Genomic DNA, 25,441 nt, shown 5'->3' with positions numbered 1-25,441 from the left:
AACACATAAGACGAATCTAACAGGAAATATTGCAAAATGTATGGAGGCGATTTAAAAAAATGTGAACAGGGAAACAAAACAGAGACATAAAGAAACCCTAAAACTCATTGAGTCATTCACCTATAAGCGCAGGGAATGACCAAAGGAAGCACAATATAGGAGCGCAGCAGGAAGGAAATAGTCAGAATACAAACACAAGATCATATAAACTCTAACGCCTGAGATTGGTAGAGCATAATTTAGTCTTTTTATGGGATTCCTCTCCCAGGGATTTAAAATGAAGTTAGGATGTGTTTCCAAAAGTGTTCAGGGAGCTTTTGCGTCAGCTCTAATAGAAAATGCGCATTAATTTTAATGCGCATTTTCTCTTTGGTTCAGACGCACTTGTGTGGCGGTGAGTGCAGCGATGGGCTCAGCAGGTGGGATCTGTAACAGGCTGCTGATCACTGAGTGCCTCACAGCGCATTTTTCTTTTCTTTTTCTTTTTTTAAAACCTAACAGTTGAAAACGTTTTATGTGTCCTTCCCTGTAAAGACTTCATTCCTGTCACGCAGACTTCCGCTCCTACTTGTAATTTCTTTTCCAAGCTCTTTTGGGGCCACTTGCTGATTCATGCGCCTCTGCAAGAGCCCACAATTATCGCAATTATCTAGATTTTTCAGAGCAACCTTCTTTTTTTTTTTTTTTGCTGTCCTTTTGTCAGTCTGCGTCAAATTACCCTTTGACCAAGCTGTGTGACGCGACACGGCTCTCTAATTCCGGATAATTATGCAAAGCGGTTAATCACAGCGGCGTGTGAACCGCGCTAATTGACCGGCAGCTCCCCCCGCCCGCTGCGCCATCTAGCGGCCGCAGCGCCGTTCTCTCTCTCTCTCTCTCTCCCCCCCTCTCTCTCTCTCCATCCCCAGTTTAATAAATTATTTCTGCGCCGTGAGAAGTAAAGTGTCAGTGCGAGCGGAGCGGGGACACCAGTGGCTCCGTGGAACCGCGGCGTCCCTTCCCCCTCACCGCCGGGATTAAAGTTCAGGCCGACGCGCTTCCTCCGTGCGTTTAAACGAGCGTCAGTTCCCGTTTCTCCGCCACAGATCATTTGTTGCTGTCCGACAGTCCGGGAGCGGAGCTTCAGCCCGGCGCACTGGCGGATACGCGCAGACTTCCAGGATCTCAGGTACATTTCCTTCCTTTTGACGCACTGGGATGGATCTCACTGGTTATAAAGCAACTTTTAGCTCTGCGCTGGAACTGTTTTAACGCCCCCTTTTTTTATTTGTGCAACAATAGTCACTCTAAGGTTGCTATTATAAATAAAAGAGGCAAAATGAGCTCCTTTGCATATTGGTGGAACCTGCAGGAGGAGGAGGATGCACCTGTGGAGGCAGCAGCAGAGAGAGTCAACTGTGTGGTTTAGAAGCTTCATTTGGAAAGGAGATTTTTTTCTTCTTCTTCTTCTTCTGAGAAACATCATGAATTTCTGTGAGCCCTTCAGGATGCAGCATCCTTTCTGCACACAATGCAACATGTCCATTAGATCAGTTCAGATTGTCCAGCTTAGCAGGTGGTTGCATCATGATGCCATCTACCATGTCTGGTTTTGTGTCTTATTTTATTTTATTTTATTTATTTTTGTGCATGCTGCTGTAATATCCCAGCGTTTCCTGCCTGTCCATCACTGTCCCCCTCGCTCCCTCTCCTTATGTCTCCCCCTCTCTCCGTCTCCTTCACGCGTTTGCTGCCTCAGACTTTTCCCTGCCGGGCGCCGTGCGTGAGCCAATGACCACCTTGCTGCACTGCACGCAACCCTGAGATTATGTGACAGTCCTGCCAGGGCTGTGGGCTTCTGCTGTTGTGGGATGTTTAGGCAAAACTTTCGTCCGATTTGGGTCAGTCGCAAGATTTACAGTCAGAGGATAAAATTCAATTAGACAGCCCCGCAGCACTGCGAGCTGGCTGGCAGATGGCTTAATACTCATGGATCCCTCCTCGGTGTCCCTTAATGCTGTAATTGGGTTTCATCATCTCACGCTGTTTGTGTGTAGGGAAAAAAAGGAGATTTAAAACCCTGTTTGTTCAATCCTGGATCAGTCTTGCCAGGCCCAAACACAGCTAATCAAACATTTCGCATCTAATCCCCGGTAAATTCTTTGGAATTGGGGGTAAAACCCTTAAGTAAATAGCTTTGTTGTTGTTGTTGTTTCGGAGTCTAGTTTTCATGTCTTGGGGGGCGTTTCGGCTCAGCGGAGTTGCAAGGACTCTGCAACCGTGCACCATGGCCAGGGCATGTTTGTCCCTCTGAGTTAATTCCAGCCCCGAGGAGATGGTTTTCCCTCTGAAGGACATCCGCTCAGAGTGTTCAGAGGGACATCTGCCAGAGTTCTGCTTTGAAACGTCGACTGGAATCTGATTACTCCGTGTGCCGTGAACCTTTCCTCTGGCACCACGAGGGTTCGGCATCTCACCGTCACCTGCAAATTCTTCCTAAATGCAGACAACGTTTAGACTGAGCGGTTCCTCCATCATAGTTGCATTATGGCCACTTTATTAGGTACTCCTGTAGCCGGCTACAATGATCTTACCCCCGTTTGCCCCCAGAACCTGCTCAGTTCCTCGTGGCATAGTGATTTAAATATATATTTGAAGCATTCCTGGGAGATCTGGTTCCACAGCTGATGACTTGTTGGCTTCCCTGCTGTGATGCCCGTCCTCCAGCTCAGTTGGACTGAGTACAGTGAACTCATTGACAAGTTGAAGAAACCAGTGGGAGAAGACGTGAGGTTTGATGGACCAGGTGCATTGTCCTGCTGGACGAAGCCGTAAGCCGAGCTGCACCCATGTGGTGGTCTATAAGGCGAGGACATGTTCAGGAATAACACTCAGGTAGGCTGGGGGTGTTGAAGTGGAACGGACCCAAAGTTTGGCAGGGAAATAACTCGTAACATCATTTTACCGGCACCGGTAGCCTGAACCGTTGGTACGAGGCAGGATGGATTCAATTTCAATTCAATTCAATTCAATTTTATTTACATAGCGCCAAATCATGAAACATGTCATCTCAAGGCACTTTACAAAGTCAAGTTTAATCATATTATACAGATTGGGTCAGATTATACAGATTGGTCAAAAATGTCCTATATAAGGAAACCAGTTGATTGCTTCAAAGTCCCGACAAGCAGCATTCACTCCTGGGGAACCGTAGAGCTACAGGGAGAGTCGTCTGCATTGTCCATGGCTTTGCAGCAATCCCTCATACTGAGCAAGCATAAAGCGACAGTGGGAAGAAAAATGGATCCATGCTTTACTTTGTTTGTGCCAGTTTCTGACCCACCATCTTATTGTAGCGGCTGAAACTGAAGCCTGAGGGACTCCGCAGATCTTTTCCCGCCTGTTCTTTAGGCGAATCTTTGTGAATGGTTTCCTGTTCTTAAGCTGACAGGAGTGACACGCGGTGGTCGTCTGCTGCTGTAGTCCATGTGCTTCACGGCTTCAGGCGTCGTGTTTTCACTGATGTTGTTCTACATCCCTTGGTTCTAACAAAGAGTTTCTGCTGCCTTTGTGTCACCTCAAATCAGCCAGCCCATTCTCCTTTGACCTCTAATATTAAAAAAGGCATTACTGGATATTTTCCTCCTCTTGCACTATTCCCAGTAAACCTGAGAGTAGATCAGTAGTTTCCAAAGACTCACACACCCTCGTCTGGCAATGACAACAACGCAACGTTCAAAGTCCCTTTAATCCTCCGTTCTGCTCCATTCTGATACTCGGTTGGTACTTCAGCAAGATGCCTAAATCCACTGAGTTCCTGCTATGTGATTGGCTGATGTGCCATTTGTGTTAACGAGTGATTAAACATGGGGGGGAGGATGGGTGCCTGTTTTCAATAAGACACAGAGAACATCCAACCGTGCACAGACACTTTCACATGAAATGTAGACTCCGGTTAACATAACAGGATTAGCTTTGAATTGTGGGAAGGAGGCTAGAGTACCCAGAGAGAACCCGTGCGTTCACAGGGACAACCTGCAAGGTCCGTGTAGAAAAACACCCAGACTGCTGTTCTGTTGGTACCCTGTCAGAATAAAACACTGGTAGTTAAATATTATCACTCGTTCTGTCTGTTCTGGCTGTTTAATTTAAAGAGCATTCCAATGTTTCTGAAGGGGTGTGCCGTCTTAATACGTTTTATTTCACAGCAATAACAGTTAATGACGGGGAATGCCGGTTTGACAGATTGTTGACAAGTCAATCCGTTTAGGGGGGGGAGGTGCTGAACGCTAATAACTCCATCCAACACCAGAGCGAACGATTTGCCACGAGGTTAAACGATTTTACCACGCCAGTCGCTAAAAACATTATAGCAATCAATGTAACTTTTTTTTGTAATCATGCAAGGCATGCAATTAAATGCTGTGTAATTAATACGCTATATAATAAAACTAAACCGCCTGTAGTCGGAGGAATGCTGAAATTATGGTTGGAGTTTAACAGGAGCGCAAATATGCAGGTTTGATGCTCATTAACCCGTTCTGATGGGTACGGTGACCCGTCAGAACCAGCATTATAAGTCAGAACCAGCATTATAACCTTAGGCCGTTTTGCTGAAAGCCCCATGTTTTTTCCTGCTTCTACTCACCTGCTAACAGCTGCAGAGATGAGGAGATGATCATAGGAGCTCCCTTTACCTGTAAGTGATCATAATGTTGTGCCTCACACTTGCCAACCAGACACTCCTTCAAATCCGAGACTATTAGCCAAGACAAAACTGTAATTAGGAATACATAAATGGGTAGAAACGTCTAATCTGGAGTGTGGAGAATTCCTGGAGATGAAAGCGCCGCCTCGGTGCATTTTTTGCTCCTATTTATAGCGTTATTGTGTCAGTGCAAGAGCCATCAACCTCGCAGGAAGAAACCTCCCTGAGTGACATCAGAGATGAAAGCGGGAGGCAGGTCGGTGTTTACTCAACTCGACCGGCTCACTTTTACGTGACCAGCCCAAACTCCAAACTCCAAAAAGCGTGAGCTCAGGTCGTTGTTGTCGAGACGTGTGGTGCAGATCCTCCCTGCCCTGTGATAAAAGCGACAGCCCTTCATGAGTCACGCGTCCATTCGGCGGTCAGCGTCACGAAAGGCTGACCCGGGAGCCCGGCTCCGTCCCTGACGCTTGATTAAACCCCCGCCGCCGTGCCCGGGGCGGTCAGAGCGTTCAGGTCCACCGGGGGGGGGGGGGCTCCGGCCTCTGACAGAGGCGTTTCTACGGCTCCAGCTGCTGAGCGCTGATGTTGACTTCATTCCACCAGCAGAGACGTCTAAATGTCAGTAGTAAGTGGAAACAATGACGGCTGTCGGAGATAATAACAGAGGCACCGGCAGCGTTTAAATGTGCATTGTTAACGGGGGAGCGGAACAACGCAGTGCATTTTCGTATATTGGGATATAATTATAATTTCCTCCTGCTGCAAAGTCATAATTCCAGCTTTTATTGTAGAGAGGATAAGCGATGCTAATTAAGCAGAGAGGTAAAAAAAAAAGAAAAGAAAAAAAGGAGGAGTGGTTGATGATATTCGAGGAAGAGGACGGCACATTTTCCACGTGAGGTCAAATTCCTTTGAGTTCTTGCTTTTAATACATGAGAATTGAGTTTTTTTTAGCACAGCTGTCCTGATTTATTGGCGCTCTTGGTATAGATGCACAACAAGCCCTAAAATAAATGTACTTTTAATCGCAGTAGCATTCCAAAACAAAATGTGGAGAAGTTAATTCTCTAATGAAAAAAAAAAACAAATGATAAGAAATAATTGTTTTTTTGAAACAATCACTGGTGGCACAAGGACTTCACCTCTAAAAGCAGCTGTAGAATACATTTAACAGGAGTTTTTTTTTTCATTTAAAGTTATTGTTTTTAATTCATCCCAGTTTCTAGGAACTTTTAATTAGTAGTACATGACTTTGTTTCCTGGGGGCGTAAACTGACGTGACGCATGGGTCCGTTTCTTTCAGCCACAGGCCAAGAAGCTGGACAAGAACCGAGTTTATATACCTTCTTAAATTAAGATATTTGAAATTAACTTTATAACCAATCTGCGTGATTTGACTGACATGACTTTGTAAAATTCCTTGAGGTGGTGTGTGTTGTGAATGATATAAATAGAATGTAATTAAACTGAAAATATTTGGTGGCTTCTGCCAGAAAAAGGGTCCTTCAGCAGGAGAACGATTCACCGCATATGGACAAATCATCACAGATATAGTTTACCAGACATACAGTCAGCCTTCTCAGTCCTTAGAGCCAAATATTGAAAAATAAAAAAATCAGGGAGAGCTGAGGAGAGAAGTGCTTTAAGGAGGACCTTGGACTCTGGATGATCTGGATCAGGGTTCTCCAGCTCCGGCCCTCGATAGTGAATGTCCTGCAACTTTTTGAAGCATCCCTACTTCCACACACTCCAATCAAACGGCTGAAACACTCGCTCCTCATCCTCAAGCAGGCAGTGAAAAGTTGCAGGATATTGGCTGCTGAGGCCTGGAGGTGGCGACCCCTGCTCTCCAGACATCGTTCAGTGGTCAAATATCCCCCTTTTCTCTCTGTGATTCAATCTGGTGACACGTTGTAGCTGAAAACCGAGGGCTGCTCTACCGGCAAAAGGAGGTTGCACAAATATGAACAGCAGGAGTAGCAATAATTGTACCATCTGGGAATTTTTAACCAACATTTATTTCTTATGATTGGATTTTATTTCCTCCACAGGTAGGATCTTCCTCAGATGTTCAGAGTGAGATCAAGCTACTGCGATTAAAGTTTCATGTTTTTGATTTGATTTGTTTCACAAGTCTTTATTAGACGTGCCAAAAAAAATGTGGCAATCACTATTAAATACTTGTTTTTTCTCATTGAAAATGAACAATTAATGTAATTTATCACCAAAAAAGTTTAGAAGACTGGGCGAATAAATTCTAAATTGTGTTAATACACAGTTTCTACTTAAAGTCTAATATAATGCATTTCAATAAATACTGATTACAAAGAGGCTGAACATAAAAATAGCTAATTTTGTTTGTGATCTGAAACAAAGGAAGTGTTTTAATTACTGCTGGAAGTGCCGGAGCATGGCATTAGTTTTACAATAAGTAATTTACAAGTTCAGGTAATTATTTCTTAGCAAAGGTACTGGAGTGATGAAACAATCCCAAATGTTGTAAGCATTTAGAGAACTGAAATATTAATTTCTGTATATAATATTCATGGTGCAAAAAAGCTCACGTGCAACAGTAACAGGGTTCCTTTTTTTCTGAGTCAGGACTTTTTTTTCCCTCTTCTTTCTTTTGCCCACATTACGTTGAATTTTTTATGGAAATCAGCTCCCTCTGCAGCTGACTTTCCTGCAGTGACCCCCCCCCCCCCACACACCGTGCCCTTGCTGATCGACCTGTCAGGTCTGAGATTTGAACGGACCACATTTACATCGCTGGTCCAAGGGCCAGCTGGCTCAGTGCTACAAGAAACCCAACATTATGCTGCTAATTCAAACACCGCTGCGGCGCCGCCATTAATCTCTAATGATATGATCGGATAATGTGCACTATTAGCCTCTGTTTTGTTTTCCAGGAATGTGTGGTTTGTTTGCGGGTTTATTAGGCTCGCGGCGGCTGCTTGTACCATTATTTATTAATCAAAGATGTGTTCAGAAACAGCGTTGGCTAACGGCTTTGCACTTGCAGCGACACGGGGGTCAGCGTGAGACAATGAGTGCATGTAAAAACATCATCTGGCTCTTTTTAGGGTAGACAAGGTATAAAAAGATGTCAGCTATAAACAACACAGGATATGTTTCATCCTCGCTGCTTTAAAGGGGCAGATAGAATGGTAGATAATAAACAATTCTGGTGGTTTGCACGGGTTTGTGTTAACACAATGCCAGGGTGGAAAAACGACAGCAAGGACCGCTAATGGCCGAGCGTATAAAGCTTAAAGACATCATAAAAACCCAAAGATCTACGTCACAGACGCTGCTGGGGTCCCAGAGACTCCTGCATCAATGTCCTTTGGACAACACTGCAAAAACAGAACTAAAATAAGTTAAAAAAGAATTGAAATGAGAGTATTGTTCCTTGATTTGAGACGATAAATAAGACTATTTACCAATGGAATGAGTATTTTACCCCTAAAATAAGATAATTAGACATCCTGAAGTTGAAATAAGATGATGGAGATGAATTGTTCCTATTCTAAGGGCAAAAGTCTTATTCCATTGGCATATAGTCATATTTACCTGCTCTAATCAAGGAAAAATACTCTCATTTGAAGAATTTTTTTCTTATTTTTAGTTCTATTTTTGCAGTGAACCTGGACCAAAGTGGAGACATTTCACCTTTCATTCAAAACCCGGTTCTGGCCAGTCAGGTACAGAACCACCATGGTCTCGGGACCAGCCTATGGTACCTTTGGCGGTGTGGGACGGCACCTGCTTGGAAAGGAGATCAGCATCTCCATGAAGCTCGTCTGCAGAAGGAAGCGTGAAGCGCTCTGAGGTTTCCTGGTAGATGGTTGCGTTGACTGTGGACTTGAGAAAAACCCAGTGGACCAGAACCAGCAGATGATACGGCACCACTGATGACATTTGACTGTGGAAACGTCACACTGACCCTGAATTAGACGGGATTCTGTGCCTCTCCAGACTCTGGCACCTTGTTTCCAAATGAAATGAAGACTTTACTTTCTCAGGAAAACAAGACTTTGGACCTCTGAGCAGAAGTCTGGTTCTGTTTCTCTTCTGCGCAGGTAGGATGGTTTCTGGGGTTGTCTCTGGCTCAGGATTAGCTCAACACGAGGAATGTCACAGTTGTGTGTGGTACCGTATTTTCCGGACTATAAGTCGCAGTTTTTTTTCATAGTTTGGCTGGGGGTGCGACTTATACTCTGGTGCGACTTATGTGTGAAATTATTACACATTTTTACCGGTATATCATTACGCCTGTTATTTTCACACCAAACCTCAAGAGGGCGCTCTAGGCCTGTGTTGAATCAGACGTAAGAGACGTAGAAGCGGAAGTGCCGCAGCTTCTACCTCTGGAGTTAACGGAGTTATTTGAAAGTGACACCGAGGATGAAGATTTCACTGCATTTTAGTTATTTGGACTGACACGGGCGCTTTGGTTAACTTCTTCGCATGTTATTTATGTTATAGTTATCTGAATAGCTTTTAATATGTTATGTTAACATACCAGGCACGTTCTCAGTTGTGTCATGTAGCGTAAGCTAACCGTACAATTATTCAGCCTGTTGTTGCCTCCGTTCTATTTTTATTTAAAATTGCCTTTCAAGATGACATGTCTGTTCTTGATGTTGGATATTATCAAATAAATTTCCCCCAAAAATGCGACTTATACTCCAGTGCGACTTATATATGTTTTTTCCTTCTTTATTATGCATTTTATGGCTGGTGCGACTTGTACTCCAGAGCGACTTATAGTCCGGAAAACACGGTATGTAGATCTTGAACCTCTGACTTCAGCCACGACTTGAATCTCCCCCAGACTCTTCCTTCCACTTAACTTTCCACCAATATTCTTGGATGCAACATTCTGTGAACATCCAGCTTCTTCAGCAATGATGTTCTGTGACTTAACCTCCTTACCGAGGGAGTTGCTGACTGTCTGCTGGACATTTGTTGGTCTTATGTAATTTCCAAAATGTCTAAAAAATTAAATGTTGTCAACATTAATAGTAATAAAAACTGGTAATATATCACTTTGAGTATAAGGAACCTATATAACAAGTTTAGCTTTATAGTTGGGTTAGGGTTGATGTCACTGAGACGGACTTATATTTTAACATGTACAGGAAATCAAATAATTTATTAATGCTTTTATTAATCTATAGGCGATTGTGATTAAAATTTGAAATATTAATAACCCTACGAGTGCATCATTTTCTACTCATATGGAAGAGCGGGGTTTGCAGAAGCGGTGAAAGCAGCGGGCCCACTTCGCTCTGCGCGGTTAAAAAGGTGTCTGATGCTAATTTTCTAGCATTAACAAGTGTTTGTTTTCCAGAGATCGTTATTTAGGGTTGACGAGTGTTAATTGGAGAGTTGTTTTTCTGCTCACATACCTGCGTTTTTTTTTCCTTTCTTCCCTTTTTATCTATGAAGTGGGTGTTTGGATGTGTCACCAGCGCGAATGAACTCCGTGATGTCGGCTTATGTAAACTCCCGTGTGCTCACAGAGCCATGGCTTCAGCCAGGCTAAGATTACTTTTACTCCGCGGTGGCACGGTGTAAATTAAGGACAAGCCGGCGCTGCGCGTACGTTCTCACTCTCCAACAGATCATCGGAACAAGGTTGTAATTTATCTGATTTCATCTCATATCGTGACTTCTGCTAATTTCCACAGACCCCGTTGTGTCTTCGAGTCACTCCTCGCTTGCCCGTTTTGCTTCTTCCCTTTCAACGTGTCCTTGCAAACATCGACTACGGAGCAGAAAAAGCAAAGAAAACGTCTTTGCAGAGCTGTAGGCCAGAGATAAATCTCTGACCTTTTACCAGATGGCTTATATACAAGAATACAAATCAGAGTGTTTGAACATGAAGAATGGGTGAAAGGATTTATCTGCAAACACATCTTAATAAGATTTCACGGCTCAAGACTACAGTAAGGAGAGAAATACCTGCGTTTTACATTTAAATCCACTCACTGGCCGGACGTCACTCTGAGAGGTGGAAACGATTTGCCACTTGAAGACTGGAGCCACTGGCCTGTGCAGGAAGTCTAATTCGGTTAGTTCAAAGGGAAATTGCACGATTTTAAGAGCGTCTTCCTCAGCTGTCAGTTCTCAAAGAGCCAAAGCAAACAAGAAAACAGCAGAGGGAGAAAAAAAAGAAATCTGCATAATTAATAACCGTATTAGTCACATTTCTGTCTGTTTCCCGAGCTGGATCAACAACCGATGGGTGTAAACTCGCTTAGTCTCACAGAAATGAAAGAAACCGTCAACCATCTGTTGACTTACGCTGATTCTTCTCTATTCAATGCTTGTAGGCTTCATAAAAATTGCATATCTGACTATATTTTGAATGATATATTTAGAACAACTTAGTGATTTTTCATCTTTAGCCAGCGAGGAAAAACTGTATTTGGAGATTAGTGAAGTATGGAGAATAAATTAGTCCTGAGTCTTGCTGAAGACACCCACACTCTCCTCTGTCTGACCCAATCTCTCCACTATTACTTTAGTTTGGAGAATAATTAAATGTCTTTCTTAGTGAAAATGTGAGGTTCGAGGCAAATTATATCTCTCTCTTTTAGGCTCAGGGCTGTTTGAAAGAGTAAAAAGAAAAAAGTGTTAAAAGATGTGAACGTGATATAACAGGTTAAATAGTTTGAATATAAGAGTGGATGAATATAGTTACTGCACAAATCAGAGCATTTACCCTGTACTCCACTTTTATTTGTACCCATAATCAAAAATCATGTTTTGTTTTGCTTTGCGGTAACAATTTGTTACCACACAATCTTTTTCTCATAAACACAAACAGCCGTTTTTACTAAATCAGTGAAGCTAAATTTACCAACCCCTCTGAAACCTGTCTCTGTCATTTCTCTCTTCATAGAAGGTACACCTGGTCTGGCGTTCTGTTAGCTGTGACATCATCCAGGGGAGGCAGATCATCCTCTATTACCATATCAAAGTACTCCTGGATCAATGTGTGCTTCTGTGCTTTCTGTGTCTCTGCTCTGTCTTCTCTAAGCCCCAGTGGGTCGAGGCAGAAGAGCGTTCACACTGAGCCTGGTTCTGGTTCTGCTGGAGGTTCTCCTCCCTGTTAAAGGGGAGTTTTCCTCTCCACTGTCGCTTCATGCATGCTCAGTATGAGGGATTGCTGCAAAGCCATCAACAATGCAGACGACTGTCCACTGTGGCTCTACGGTCTTTCAGGAGGAGTGAATGCTGCTTGGAGAGACTTGATGCAACCTGCTGGGTTTCCTTAGAAAAAAATGTAACCAATCTGTTTGGATGATTCGATAGATTCTCTCTTGTAAAGTGCCTTGAGAAGATGTGTTATGAATTGGCGCTATAGAAATAAACCTCATTGAATTGAATATATCTTTTCTGCTCTGGGAACCGCTGTGCAGGATCCCTTAGAATGAGCTGGAGGTGTCAGTGTGGAGAGGGATGTCTGGGTCTCCCTCCTGGACCTTTTATGCATCTAAGCTAAGCACAGATAAGCAGATAAACACATCTTGGGGTCACCAAGTCTCCTAATGATCATTAGATGCTAGCTACGTGGGAAACAGGCTAGCAGAAAACCTTATTTGTTGCACTTTCACAAACATAAATGTGTGGAATCGTCTGATCTCTGCTGGGACTTTCATTACGACTGCTTGCTTTGCTAAAACAAGACCAAGAGTGCATTCACACCAGGTCCTTTGAGCCGCCTATTTAGTAATTGTTTGTTCGTTTTTTTTTTTCATTTGGTGCAGTTTGCTTTCATATTGTACATTTTACAAGTGAACTATGACTTGCAATAGAGCCACGCTTGTGGCGATTATTGCTCCCACTGGACAGAGATGACTGGGGTGGGACACAAACATACATAGTAGTCCTGTGAGCTGCATTGCTGTTGTGCACATTAATGCCGTTATTGCAGTTGTAATAAACGTGTATTTCAGGAGCAGCTCATTAAACAAAGGTTTCACAATGTTATATTTATGATTTTGAAGCAAACACGTCCTGCAAACCAATAGAGACGATGGGCTCTGTTAGCCTGTCCAGCCAGACTAACTTTTGCTTCTCTTCGGTACGGCTGAAGTTAGTCTGGATCTGCTAACCATTGAGGGCTTTTTCTGAGGGTTAACAGGTGCAAAGTAAACCAATCAGAGAGACGGCGGACATGACGTGAAAAAGGTGCAATCAGACTCCCGCTGTCATCATTTCACGATATATTTCAACATGGTGAGCCGCGGTGGAGCGGAGACTACGGTGAATGATTCTTTTAAAACAGGAGAAAGCACACTAGCAAACAAACGCCGTAGCGGCGGCCATCTTGTTTGTTTTGGTTGATGGATCCTTGGGCGCTGCACGTCACTCAACATATAAACCCCGCTCATATGATGGTCGGTATCAGGATAGAGGCTCTATGGGAGCAGTTCCAGACTCACTTCGCTGTTTAGCAAAGTCAAAGCGAAAATGGGTCTAGGTAGCCAGGCTAGCGCTCTGCAGCACCCACAGTAGCAGCATTAGCGACACTAAGGGCTAATCTTTGCCAGATGTCCTGCTACGGGTCCTTAAGTTAAAAAAAGACCTATGTTTCCTGTAGTTGGGTCAGACCGAGGCTGGTTTGTAGTCAAACCACAAGTGAACCGCACCAGGGTCTGTTTGGAAGCGGATTGACACCAACTCAAAAAGTGGGTCTTGGTTTGGGGTTCTCTGTTAGAGTGCTTGGCATCATGAACTCTTTGATATATCGAGACATTTTACATGCAAACTCTGACAGAAAGAAGAAAATGAATCTTCAGTGGATCTGACCTCAGCATAATGATACAAACTGCTTGATTTGCCAGACCTAAATCAACGTTCCTGCACAGCCGTCTCAGACCCAGACCTAAGCCTAATATAAATGCTGCTGTGCAGGGAGCTGAGGAGAACATCTACAGAGAAGGAATGGAGATCCTCTCACTGGATGCTCCAAGGTCCTGAAATGTTGCAGCGACCACCAAGCCTTGTTCTATTGGTAAAACAGGAGGTAATAAAAAGCGTGGACAGCAGAAGTACCAATAAGGATGGCATTGTATCCTTTAATTCATAAAAATCTTTAATGTAAGATTTATTTGCAACTACAGAATAAATGCACTCAGTTTAAAGGTTAAATATCGCAGCATTTTTGTGTGATGAATTTGTTTCAAGCCTTTCTCACACATCCATTTCAGGAGTGCCAACAAACGCGTGAAGGCAAACCCTCCTGCTCTCAGCCTCCCAGTCAAGGTTTAGAGAAGCAAATTCTCATTTCTGCGCTCTGCAATGCCTCACTTATCTTATCAGAGTCTTTATGAAACAGGCAAAGTGACAGCAATGAAATCACGTTGGTTTGGATTTGAAATCTCTTCGCTTACGGTCTTGGCTGGCTCCGTTGGATCCTGCAAACGTCTCCGATCAACAGGTCGTTTTAGTCGAGAGCTCGGCTTATTTGCCAACTAGGCTCTCTCAAATTTTATGTCCAATTTAGAGTCCTAAAGTGCATTACTCCGACTTGTTACTCAGCGAGCTATGACACTAACATTCACTCGGGGGACATTCTGACATGAATTTGTGACACAACAAGCTGCTGTAAACTGTCTGCTTCACCATTAGGAGGCAAAGCTACAGAGACACTAGCAGCGAGGAAACCAGTTATCCATCTGCAGCGTCGGGCTGCCGAGGCCAGTTTGCTTCCTCTTGCCAAGCGTCCCGAAGGCCACCCAGAGCCGCATCCTGACGCAGAGCAGAGCAGCGGCGGCGATGGCGGCGCCGGCATTAGACTGACAGCTCACAGCAGCTGTTAGGGTGGAGAGGTGAGGCCGAGGAAAAGACAAATGAGGTCCTTTTACTAATGAGGCCTGGGCTCATCGCTCCCTGTCTCTGTCAGCTGCAGCGGCGTTATCGGTATGCACCTCGCTCTGCTTCCTCCTCGTTTCGTCGCCGCCTCCGAGGAGTCTGCCTCAAACGTGGCAATTCAGAGGAAAAACGCTCGTCAAATACCACCCGGGTGATAGCGGCGCCGTCGCTTGTCCCGCCGAATGAAGCTGAATTCATGAATATCAAAAAGGCGTCACCTAAAGCATGGGGAGGAAATCTGGCCCGCGACGTTTGCTTTGCTTCCCTCCACACGGCCAGACGTGTTCACCGACTGGTTATCGAGCGCTTAGTTGCATCTTTGGTGCATCTACACTGGCTTAAAAAAGTATTCACACCCTTTGAAACTTCTCATGTTGTAAATAAAGGATTTGAAGGATTTATTTTATTATTATTATTATTTTTGACAGACCAGCACTAAGGAGTGTGCAATCCTGAAATTGAAGGGAACAATGATTCCTGGGTCTCAAAATGTTTTACAAATAAATATCATTTATATTCTGCCCCTCTTTGCAAATACTTTGCAGAACCACCTGAAGTTTATGTGTTTTATGGGGATCTCTCTACCAGCTTTGTACATTTGTAGATTCTCTATAATATTTAGACCTGGACTTTGACTAGGCCATTCCAACGCATGAATATGATTTCATCTAAACCAGTGCATTGTGGTTCTGGCTGTTTTGGGTCATTATTCTGATAGAAGGAGAATCTCCTCCCTATAATCTAAAGTCATTAGATTTTTTTTATTCTCCCAACAGTAGTTGTGTTTAGGAGGCACATTTTCTGTCATACAGTGTTATGCATGTGGGCCAGGAAGTTAAACCTTGGACTAGTCTGACCAGAGCACTTCCTTCCAAATGTTTGTTGTTGCCCCAACAATGTTTTATTTTGGCGAACCTTCATTTTTTTTAATCGAAAAATGGCATCAAGAAAAACAACACAGTTCTCAACCAATTGAGAAAATAATTGATCTTTTTCCCCTCTTTTACCTTCCCATTTCAGTCTCCATTGAACACGAAATAGACCCAGCATAAATTATAGTAAATTATAGTTCTCTCTGTATTTTTAAATGGTTTTTATTCTGTGTTTTGACTTTGTTTCTGACATTGTGTTTTTATCCTTTTGTACGGTGACCTTGAGGTGTCCAGAAAGGTTCCTTTTAAATAAAATGTATTATTATTATTGAAGCTTCTTGTATGCATAAATCAAGCGGAGCACTATGATGAAAGCAGTAAGGCTCCACTTGTGAAAGTAAAATCTATTGAGCTCTTTTTGCCATTAAGACAACAGTTCATATTGCCACATATACATAGAAAAAGTAATTTAATAAAAACAATTATTCCTTCTACATTGTTAGTGTCTTTCTTTGTGAAAATGCCATGGAGGAACTGTGCAGGAAACTGCAGGAAATACAGAGAAAACTAAAATGTTTTAATTATCGTCACATTTTTAAACATCTTGAGCCTTTTTGGCCCAAACTGACCCCTGATCTGGGCGGCCAAACCTTGGTAGTGTTTTTTTTGTAGGTGATGGATTGAGCAGAGCTCTATGAGACGTTTAATTTTAACCTCATCCTGCTTTAAAAATGTCTAAAACCCTTTCCCTGATCTGTCTGCTCTGTTCCTAGTTATTCACATCAGAAGTAGGTTGGGCTAGATTTTATTTCTGGGTATCAAAGTTCAGGGGGCTGATTAAAAAAGCAGAACACACTTTTAATTTGTTGAAGGATTAGAAGACGATGACGTTTCATTTTCCTTTCACTTCACAGTTGCCTTTAGTTGGTCTGTCACACAAACTCCCAACCAAACACGTCTAAGTTTGCTGTCCTAACTTGATAAAAGCTGCAACACGTTAAGGGGTGTGAATACCTTTTGAAAGGCGCCGTATTTATGATCTGCTGTCTTTTTTTTAATAACTCGACACAAACAGGTTTTAGGCACAGCGTCAATAGTTGGGTCTGTCGTCGCCTACTAATCCAATTTTTCCTGCAAAATAAGTTGTGTGTCAAACTGACTGCAGCCCATTAAAGGCAGCGCAGCGATCACAGCAAACACTGGGTGTGAAGGAAATGAATGAAAGTAGGCCACCAGACGCAGCAACGCATCACAGGAGGCGTTTGAATATCAAGACGCTGCAGTAAATCAACTTAAGCAGGAGGCAGAAACAAAAACATCGACTGTGCAGCCTCTTAAAAATGTGCAGCCTCTGCAGCTGATCCGAAGGCTTTTTAGGCGCCGATAGTGACATTTTGTCGGCTTCCTCGCAGAAACGACGGAGCCGGGTGGCTTTTATTTTGAAATCGACAGTATCTGTGAACGCCGTTGCAAAGTTATCTCACCAGAACGGCATTATGGTTCTGTTTTCAGATCAATCTCTCTTTATGTACCGGTGGCTGTGATTCATTTAAAAGAAACAGACATTGATCTCAGCTCCCTGCACCACGAGGTGCTTAGCAGGGCGACATTCATTCCCCCCCCACCAACACCTAAGACTGATTGATGCTGCGAAGTGTTACAGTACCAAGCGCCATCGATTTCCTAACTTGGCTTTGTGTCTCTGTTCCTGATGATCCGATTCACTGATGCTACATGCCCGCCTCGCGCTCAGCGGGGCGCTCGCTCGGCGGCGGGAGACTCGCGCGGCTCCAAGAGGCCGAGCGAGACAGAGTCAGAGCTGGGATAAAAAGTGACAGAGAGTGCGGAGCCCGTAACCCCAGTCTAATTTTCTCTTTCCAGATGGAGCGGCTGGCGCCTGAGATGTGAGCCGTGTTATGCGAGCCAAGGTGTCTCCCCACCTTGCCGGAGGTGGGAAGAGATGCTGCGCCGCGTAGCCATGGCAGCAGAAGTCCTCCTTCTCCTCGGGTTCCTGGCGAGCGGCGCGCTCTGTGGCCCCGTGGCGAGCCTGCCGCCGGGCCGGGATCGCCTGGAGAGGGTGCTGGCCCAGTCCCGGGAGGACAAGCCGGGCCCCGAGGAGTACGCCGCGCAGGAAACTGACGCCTTCGGCCCCAACAGGACCGCCCCGGACCTGGCCAGGCCGGACTTCAGGTCCCTGACCGGGGGACTAAAAGGCGGCAAGTCCCAGGAGCAGTGGAGCGAGCAGGACAGTCTCAACCAAATAGACGAGGGCCCCACCAGCGACGTGGCCCTCTCGCTGGACGCCATAGACGAGTACGCCTACCCGGACTACAGAGGGAAAGGCTGCATGGACGAGAGCGGCTTTGTGTTTGCCATCGGCGAGCAGTTCACGCCGGGCCCCTCGACGTGTCCTTGCCTCTGCACGGACGAGGGCCCTCTGTGCACCAAGCCTGAATGTCCCAAGGTCCACCCCCGCTGCATCAAAGTGGACACCAGCCAGTGCTGCCCTCTGTGCAAGGAGAAAAAGAACTACTGCGAGTTTCGGGGCAAGGTCTACGGCTCGCTGGAGGAGTTTAAGGTGAGCCCCTTTCTTTTTTGTTTCCACTTTCCTTCCTCGTTGACACGCTGCGACCTGCGAACAACAACAAAAAAAAAGAAAACTGCTGACCGAACACTCCACGCTATCAATGGAGTTTATCACTACACAGAAACAAGTAACCTCGCCTTGCAGCGTACAAGCGAGCGCGCAGGCAGATTTATAATGGCAAAGGTCAGCACTTGTGTTTCTGTTTTTTCTTCTGTTCCCCCTCACAGAACAGCAGAACGTTACCGGAGGCTGAATTTAGCCGTGCAGCTTCAGCAGAGTGTTTCCATATTGGGTTAGTCGATAGTTGTGATGTTCCAGCTCTGCAGGGCACGCTCGTGCGTGTGTGGGCGTCTGGGAAAGACACAGAGACTCATCACTGAGGTCTTTTATCTTCTGTCACGTCTTTATAGAGCGGCTTGACTCCGGATCGCACCACTATCTCCGCGTTGTGTCTCTTATGAGGCAATAGATTCAACCCTAATGCTCCTTTTTATGTATGTAGCGTCTCGGCAGATGGTCGAGGCTGATGTCTCCCACTAAATCTGCCCCCCCGCTGACATCCTCTCGTTAAGTCTGGGCTCGGGGAACCCTAGCGGAGGGCTCCGCGTCCAGAGGCAGCGTACGTCGGGCTTCGGTGCTGTGAGTAGAGGAGGGGCTTTGAAACGAAGCAACAGGCGGGGATGTCATTTTTTCCCCCCCCCATGCCTGATTGCTATGTTCCAGGGCTTTGTGCTAAGTGCTGCCTCACTCCCATTTTTCACAGTGGAGTGCCATGCGGAGGCACGAGCTCTGCAGAGACGCAGGCAGAAGGAGCCTCCGCTCCTCATGTCAGGACCAGAGGTGCACGGCTTCATGCCAGCAGCTGCAAAATGAAAGCAGCTCTGAATGTAAATCAAAACGCCGCCCCCCCCTCCCCCACCTCGGCTTTTCTTCCACCTTTTTTTCCGACACACAGACACTCTCGGGCGGCCGACTCAGGGAAATTGGAAGCATCTTTCTATTGTTTCCACCCGTTCCCATTGATTTCTCCTTATCTTCTGATTGAACGGCGTGGCTCAGTCCTGGGCTCCGGCCTCTCGAAAAACGAGGCGCTCATTGGCGATAAAAGTGAGAGCGCTGAGACTTCCCCGTGGTTGTGGCTTTCTGACACTGAATGCATAAACAAGTTAAGGCAGTCAGGAGTTTTGTACACTGCAAAAAGGAACTAAAAGTAAGTACAAATTTCTTGAAATTACTGTACTTGTCCTTGATTTGAGCAGATAAAATGATCTGTCAATGGAATCAGATTTTTGCACTTAAAATAGGAACAACTCATCTCCATCATCTTATTTCTAGTGAATATATCTAATTATCTTATTTTAGGGGTAAAAATACTACTTCCATTGCAAATAATCTTGTTTACCTGCTCAACTCAAGGACAAAAACACATTTTACTTACTTTTTTTTTTGCCTTTTTGCAGTGTAGAGTATTTCCTGCATGCATTCAGATGTGTTAGATGCACAACCTTGTTAAAGCGTTGAAACCCTTGAACTTTTACATATTTTGTCGCGTTGCAACCATCCACTTTGGAGTATTTAATTTAATTTTAGCAAATAGAAATCTGAAAGAGGTATTTGTATTCAGTCGCCTTCACACTGACCCCCCCCCCCCCCTCCTGAGTCCACCTGTGTGCGGCTTCATCTCAGCATAAATCAAACTGCTCTGCGAAGGCCTCAGAGGTTTGCTGGAGAACATTAGAGGACAAACGGCGTCATAAAGACCAGGGAAGCAGCAGACTGCAGGTTTAGGAGCAGAGCTGGGTTATAAAACGGCGTCCCAGGCTGTGAGCCGCTCCCAGAGCTCCGTTCAACCCATCATCTGATCACAGAGAGCGGACGGGACAACTTCAGTCCTACAAAGACACGGACGCCCTCCTAAACCGGCGGATCAAGGAGAGCTTTAAGGCCTTAATGGGGCTCCATGTACAGCCGTACCAGCTGCTTATCCCCCGTGGACGAGCACACACTTGTGTTCAGGTTATTTTTTAGAAACGTTGAACACCCCGTTACGTTCAGGTAAACCGTCTTTGATGTCATAGGGAGCGACGGTTTGTGCTGAAAGGAGGAGGAGAAAAGCAGGATTTGTTGCAGAGATATCAGATCTCACCGTATTTCAACCAAACATCCATCCGTTGATTCATTGGCTGCAGCTTATCTCAGATCGAGTCGTGGAGAGAAGAGCTCCAGGAGAGAAACCCAGAAATCTCTCTCTCTCTTTCTCTCTCTCTCTCCACTCCACTATTGGCCACCCCTGTGGTGCAAAACTCACATCTCATGGGGCTTTGTGAAAATTTCCCTGCACGTCCTCCTGGAACCCCCCGCCTCCATGTTGGAACATGGCGATGGCGGCATCATTCTGCGCGGCACCTATTCTTTATTCTTTATGAGGGACCAGAGTGCTGCTGAGAGTTCATGAGAAGACGAATGGAATTAAACGAAGGCAGATCCTGGATGATAATCTGTTCTAGGCTGCAGAGGACGGGAGGAAGGGGTGGGTTGCCCAAAACTCACAGCCAGAGCTGCGAATGAAGGGTTAAATCAAAGCATGTTGGTGTAAATTAAAGTTCACAGTGCTCCCCATCCACCCTGACTGGGTTTTAGAAATATAGCAAAGAAGAATGAGCGACATTAAAGTATCTAGATGTGCAAAGGCGGGAGAGACAAATCCAGAAGATGTGCTGCTGAACTGGGAGGGAGCTGAATTAGGGCTAGACGATATAGCAAAAATGTAAATCATTAAAATAGAAATCGTATTTACCGATATCTATAATTATCAACAAATTCAAAACATATATTTTAAGTGCAGCCCTGGCCGTTTTATGCTGTTGCTTAGTGACCTATTTTTAGATACAGACACACAAACACTGAATTCAAACTCAAATTTTAAAAAAGAAAAAAGAACATGCTCTCTGAACTCTTTAAAGGGGGCGGAGCTTGGTTCCTGGGTCTGCGTTGTGATTGGTTAGGAGGATGTAATGACTGTAATATTAACCTACATGATTGGCTACAATGCAAAAGGAAGGAAAACTGTTATTCTATTGAACTTTTGATTTACTCTTTTTTTTCTATCATCAATATACGTCTATAGATCGTTATATATTGTTATTGAATTATCATCCAGCTCTAGGCTGAACATAAATATACTCTACGTTTTTTAGATTTCTTTGTGAAAACATGGATTAATTTCCTTCTCCGTCCCCGCTATGCACCGCTTCATTTCTGTTTAATTGCGCTGATTTGTGCTGAAGTGCGTTTATCGTGGCGATCTGATCCCCGTTACCCAGGTGTCGCCGTGTGAGAAGTGCCGGTGCGAGCCCAGCGGAGAGGTGCTGTGCTCGGTGTCCGCCTGTCCTCAGACCGAGTGCGTGGACCCGGAGTACGAGCCCGACCAGTGCTGTCCCATCTGCAAGAGCGGTGAGTGACGCTTCCCCTCAGCCAAAAGCCTCCGAGTGGAGCACAGAGGAGCATCAAATGCTTTTTTTTTTTGGTTGTTTTTGCTCAGGGGCACTTCAGCTGAAGTAATGAGGGCTTGGTAGCATAGAGTTCATTCTGCTGACACAGAAACAAAGCATGCTGCACTGCAGTGTGCAACATCTAACCATATTCGCATAGTTCTGCTCTACACAACCCATCCTGCACTGTATCTAACGAGTCGAGCTGTTTTTGGAGAAATAAACGACGCAGACGTCTCTGCCTTTAATCTCTAGCCTTGGACTTCCAGATGCACCGCAGCAGAGGTTATTTGGGACGTATGCGATGCATGTTCCTGTTGTTTTTTTTTTTTGTTTGTTTTTTTTTATAGTCTCCATGATCTCAGAGAGCCCTGGCCTTTCTGAGGAGGAGGAATTCTGCATCTCACAGTCGATTAACTGAAATTGTTTCAGATGATTCCCGACAGCTTGTCCTAGATTATGTCCCCTTGTTTTCTTGGTGTGAGTGTAATGCAACATGGCAATGTCAGCAACACTGCTTCCTTCAGCAAAAAGAATGATGACTTGCGATATGTATCTCTAACTTAGAGTCTTAAAGGGACGGCGGCTGCTTGATATAAACAAGAGCAAACAATTTGCGTGGAGGATAAAATAAAGAAATAAAGGCGCCCCCGCTGCTCAGAGTAAAGTGCTTTAGTGTGATGCAGTCTTTTGGGTTTGTTGACTCTTTTTTTTTTTTTTACATCGCTTAAAGGGTGAAATCTTGAGGATGTGGATTACAGGCTACTTTTTTTTTTTTTTTTTTTGGAGGAGCTGGAGCCTCCAAAGACGCTTACAGTAAATGTGTCGGTAAAAATAACTGGATTATACAAACAAAACAGGGACTAAATGACTTATTCAGCACGTGGCTCCCATCCGTTCAGCCAGAATATCGCATTAGGATGATTTATTTTTACTCCACAAAACATTTGCATCTAATGAATTCTCCTGACGAGGTATTAATCAGACGTTGTCCTGCTCTTAATTAACAACCTCCAGTGATAACAAGTAGGAAGAATTTATAAAATATTGGACGTCGTGGTGCATTATGCACTCAATTAATATGTGCCTGCTGTAATCTAAGGGATTTCATATTGGTCCCCTTTCCCTGTTTTTTTTTTTTTTTTTGCTGTGCGCTGACTTTTTACATATGCACATATTGATCATGCTGAAGGAGCCTTTGCAGAGAGTTTGGCCCGTGCTCCATCTTTCCTCCTTTGAAATGCCCGGTGGATTTGCGGGGGTCATGTTGGAAGACTCATCAGTCTAACAGGCACACGGGGATACGGCGCAGTGTGGTGCAGGGAGGGCATGCGCTTGTCTTCCAGAGGATCCCCTCCCAAATCCATGGGCTCAATCATCCGACAAGGATTTTCAGACAGCGCCTGTTGTTGTTAGCATAAAATTACCACAGTTTACCATAAACAGAGATCTCCAGGTTACCTGACCACGACTGACACGGCCGAGCAGGAACCCACGCAACCCTGGATTCTCTTGCTAGAAGATTAAAGCTCGGTTTTGACAAACTGGCCTGTAGCTCCGTTTTTGTCACTTCGGGGGAGCGTCCCAAATGTATATCGAGCTCATGCTGTCTGAGGTTTGGAAACTTTGGATTTAATCTGAAGAACTGTCTCGTATTGACAGATTAGTTTAGAACCCGCTGACGTTTACCTACAGAGTTGTGTAAGGTAGAAGCTGCGGCTTGCAGCTGTTTAAACTTTGCAAAAGAATACCAGAGTTCAGAGAGCAATCAGACTATATTAAAATTCATGCGCAGGATGAATTATTTGCTTTTCCATGAAGTGATCTCTTTCACTCAGCTTCCTATGTTTGAGACACTCACTGCAAAAAGAGAACTAAAAGTAAGTAAAATCTTCTTGAAATTAGTGTATTTGTCCTTGATTTGAGCAGGTAAATAAGATAATCTGCCAACGGAATAAGATTTTTCGCTTAAAATAGGAATAACTCATCTCCATCATCTTATTTTAAGTGAATAGATCTAATTATCTTATTTTAGGGGTCAAAATACTCATTCCATTGGCAGATAATCTTATTTACCTGCTCAAATCAAGGACAAATACACTTATTTCAAGAAAAATTTACTCACTTTTAGTTCCCTTTTTGCAGTGCAGTGTGTAAGTGTGTCAGTTTCAAGCATATGGCATGCCGAGGTGAGTAAGTTTTCATCAGAGCAGACGTGGTAGGGTGAGATCAATCTGTTATTCTTTGGCTGTGGCTGTGAAGCTTCGGCGACAGTTGCTTCGACGGCGTAGAAGCGGCGTTACATGTAGCCGTGGCCGTGTGGCGGAGGTTTCTGATGATGTGTCCCAAAAATGAGAGCCTTTCACAGAGATCCGCTTGTTTTACGCTACAGTGCACCGCGATGCCACGCTGCAGCATCCCACGGCTGCAAAAACACTGCCGTGAAAGGCAATTACGCAATAGTTACACGGGTGGATGGCAGAGGAGTGACACGATTTCTGTAGATTCATCTTTATTTATCGTCAAACGTAGTTAAGAGTTTAATTGAAGATTATCAGAAGAACCAATGAGAACTAACGATCAGTGAAATCAAGAATTATTAAGCAACTCACATCTATTTAACTGTTATTAACACGCGGCGAACAAACAAACGGAAAATGAAAAGAAGCACAAACAAACAAGCGAGACGCATTCTGATCTATTTATTCCACCTCAAAGACATTAACGTGGGAAACGGACACTTAGAAAGGCCAGTGAAGCGGCGTAACCCCATTAATCACTTCCCATCATTTCCAGAGGATGTGGAGAATTTGCACCAATCATTGCGACACGTCGCTGCTGTCTGCGGTCCAGACCCAAAGGCAGCAGGTGCAGAAATGATCCATGAGATCCAGACAAAGCTTTCCTCAGAGGGAGCTCCGGGTCCTGATCGCTCCTCAGCGACAGAACTTCAGGTCAGGAGTTAATTCCTGTGGGTTTATTAACCTCAGCATGCGACGCACTATTAGTTGGACCGTTCCAGAATCACAGGGTGTTTGTTCTAAATGTAATTAGGTAAATTATTTGTGAAAAAAAAAAAATGGGAGAGAGGGTATTTTCTGCCGTCTCTGACGTCCCTGCTCTGTTTTTTTTTTTTTTTTTTTTTTTTATAAAGCTGCAGCACAGCAGGTTGCTTTTCCCTCCTTTTCTTATCCGGCAGCACAATTAACGGCGGCTTTCAGCGGACAGCATTTATTTCCCCTAATATGTGTGCAACAAACATTCCAGATTGTGCTGCTCTATTTGCTCTGGCTGTGATTAGCATAAATATACAGAGATTTTGGTGGATCCTGCACTAAACGAATGCCTAATGCCTCATTTAAATGTGTGCAAACTGCGTCAGCTCAGAGGGACGGTATTTGCTCGACTGTACAGTACTATTGCAGCAACGGCTTCGTCCTTTGGATGCGGTTGAAGAATTACGACACGCAAACTTTGGTTTGAGCTTGTTTAAGGCCTGCAAATAGCTTTTTCGAAGCAGGGCTGAAACCGCAGATCATTTGGCACGGCGTTGGCCTACTTCTCTCACATTGCCTCTGTTCAGCATCAGATAGTTGAGCTCATCCTTTTGTTTTGCCTAAATAACTCAACAGAATGCAACTCAGGTGAATCCGAACCGCAACGGTAAAACAATGCAGGTGATTTTGCACAAACAGAAGTAAGAGGGCTGTGATGTGGCTTTGTGTGTTGTTGTGTTTTTTTTTTTTTTCCTGCGTGGAAAACCAGATTATTCAAGTCAGATTTTAATAGAAACTGGAAAATGTGGACGTGTGTCTGAATCAGTCAGGTCTGGACAGACACCGCCTGGACGTCGGCTCTAAAACTAATTGCTATTTCAAACTGAAGCTGCTAAACAGAATCATCTACTGCA

The 25,441-nt window shown here is 44.5% G+C and overlaps 1 protein-coding gene across 1 annotated transcript in view; it reads left to right on the top strand.

The window, feature by feature from the left end:
* The first annotated feature begins 931 nt into the window (after positions 1-931).
* The window catches only part of vwc2 (von Willebrand factor C domain containing 2), a 56,136-nt gene continuing 31,626 nt past the window's right edge, over positions 932-25,441 (top strand). The window contains exons 1-3 of the mRNA XM_036126570.1: positions 932-1,168; positions 17,335-18,031; positions 21,364-21,493. Of these exons, the coding sequence (XP_035982463.1) occupies positions 17,414-18,031; positions 21,364-21,493 (748 nt within the window). The 5' untranslated portion in view covers positions 932-1,168; positions 17,335-17,413. The remainder of the gene's footprint in view (positions 1,169-17,334; positions 18,032-21,363; positions 21,494-25,441) is intronic.

This window comes from Fundulus heteroclitus, chromosome 22 (assembly GCF_011125445.2).
Source record: "Fundulus heteroclitus isolate FHET01 chromosome 22, MU-UCD_Fhet_4.1, whole genome shotgun sequence".
NCBI classification, from domain to species: Eukaryota; Metazoa; Chordata; class Actinopteri; order Cyprinodontiformes; family Fundulidae; genus Fundulus; species Fundulus heteroclitus.
This window is presented reverse-complemented; position numbering and strand designations above follow the sequence as displayed.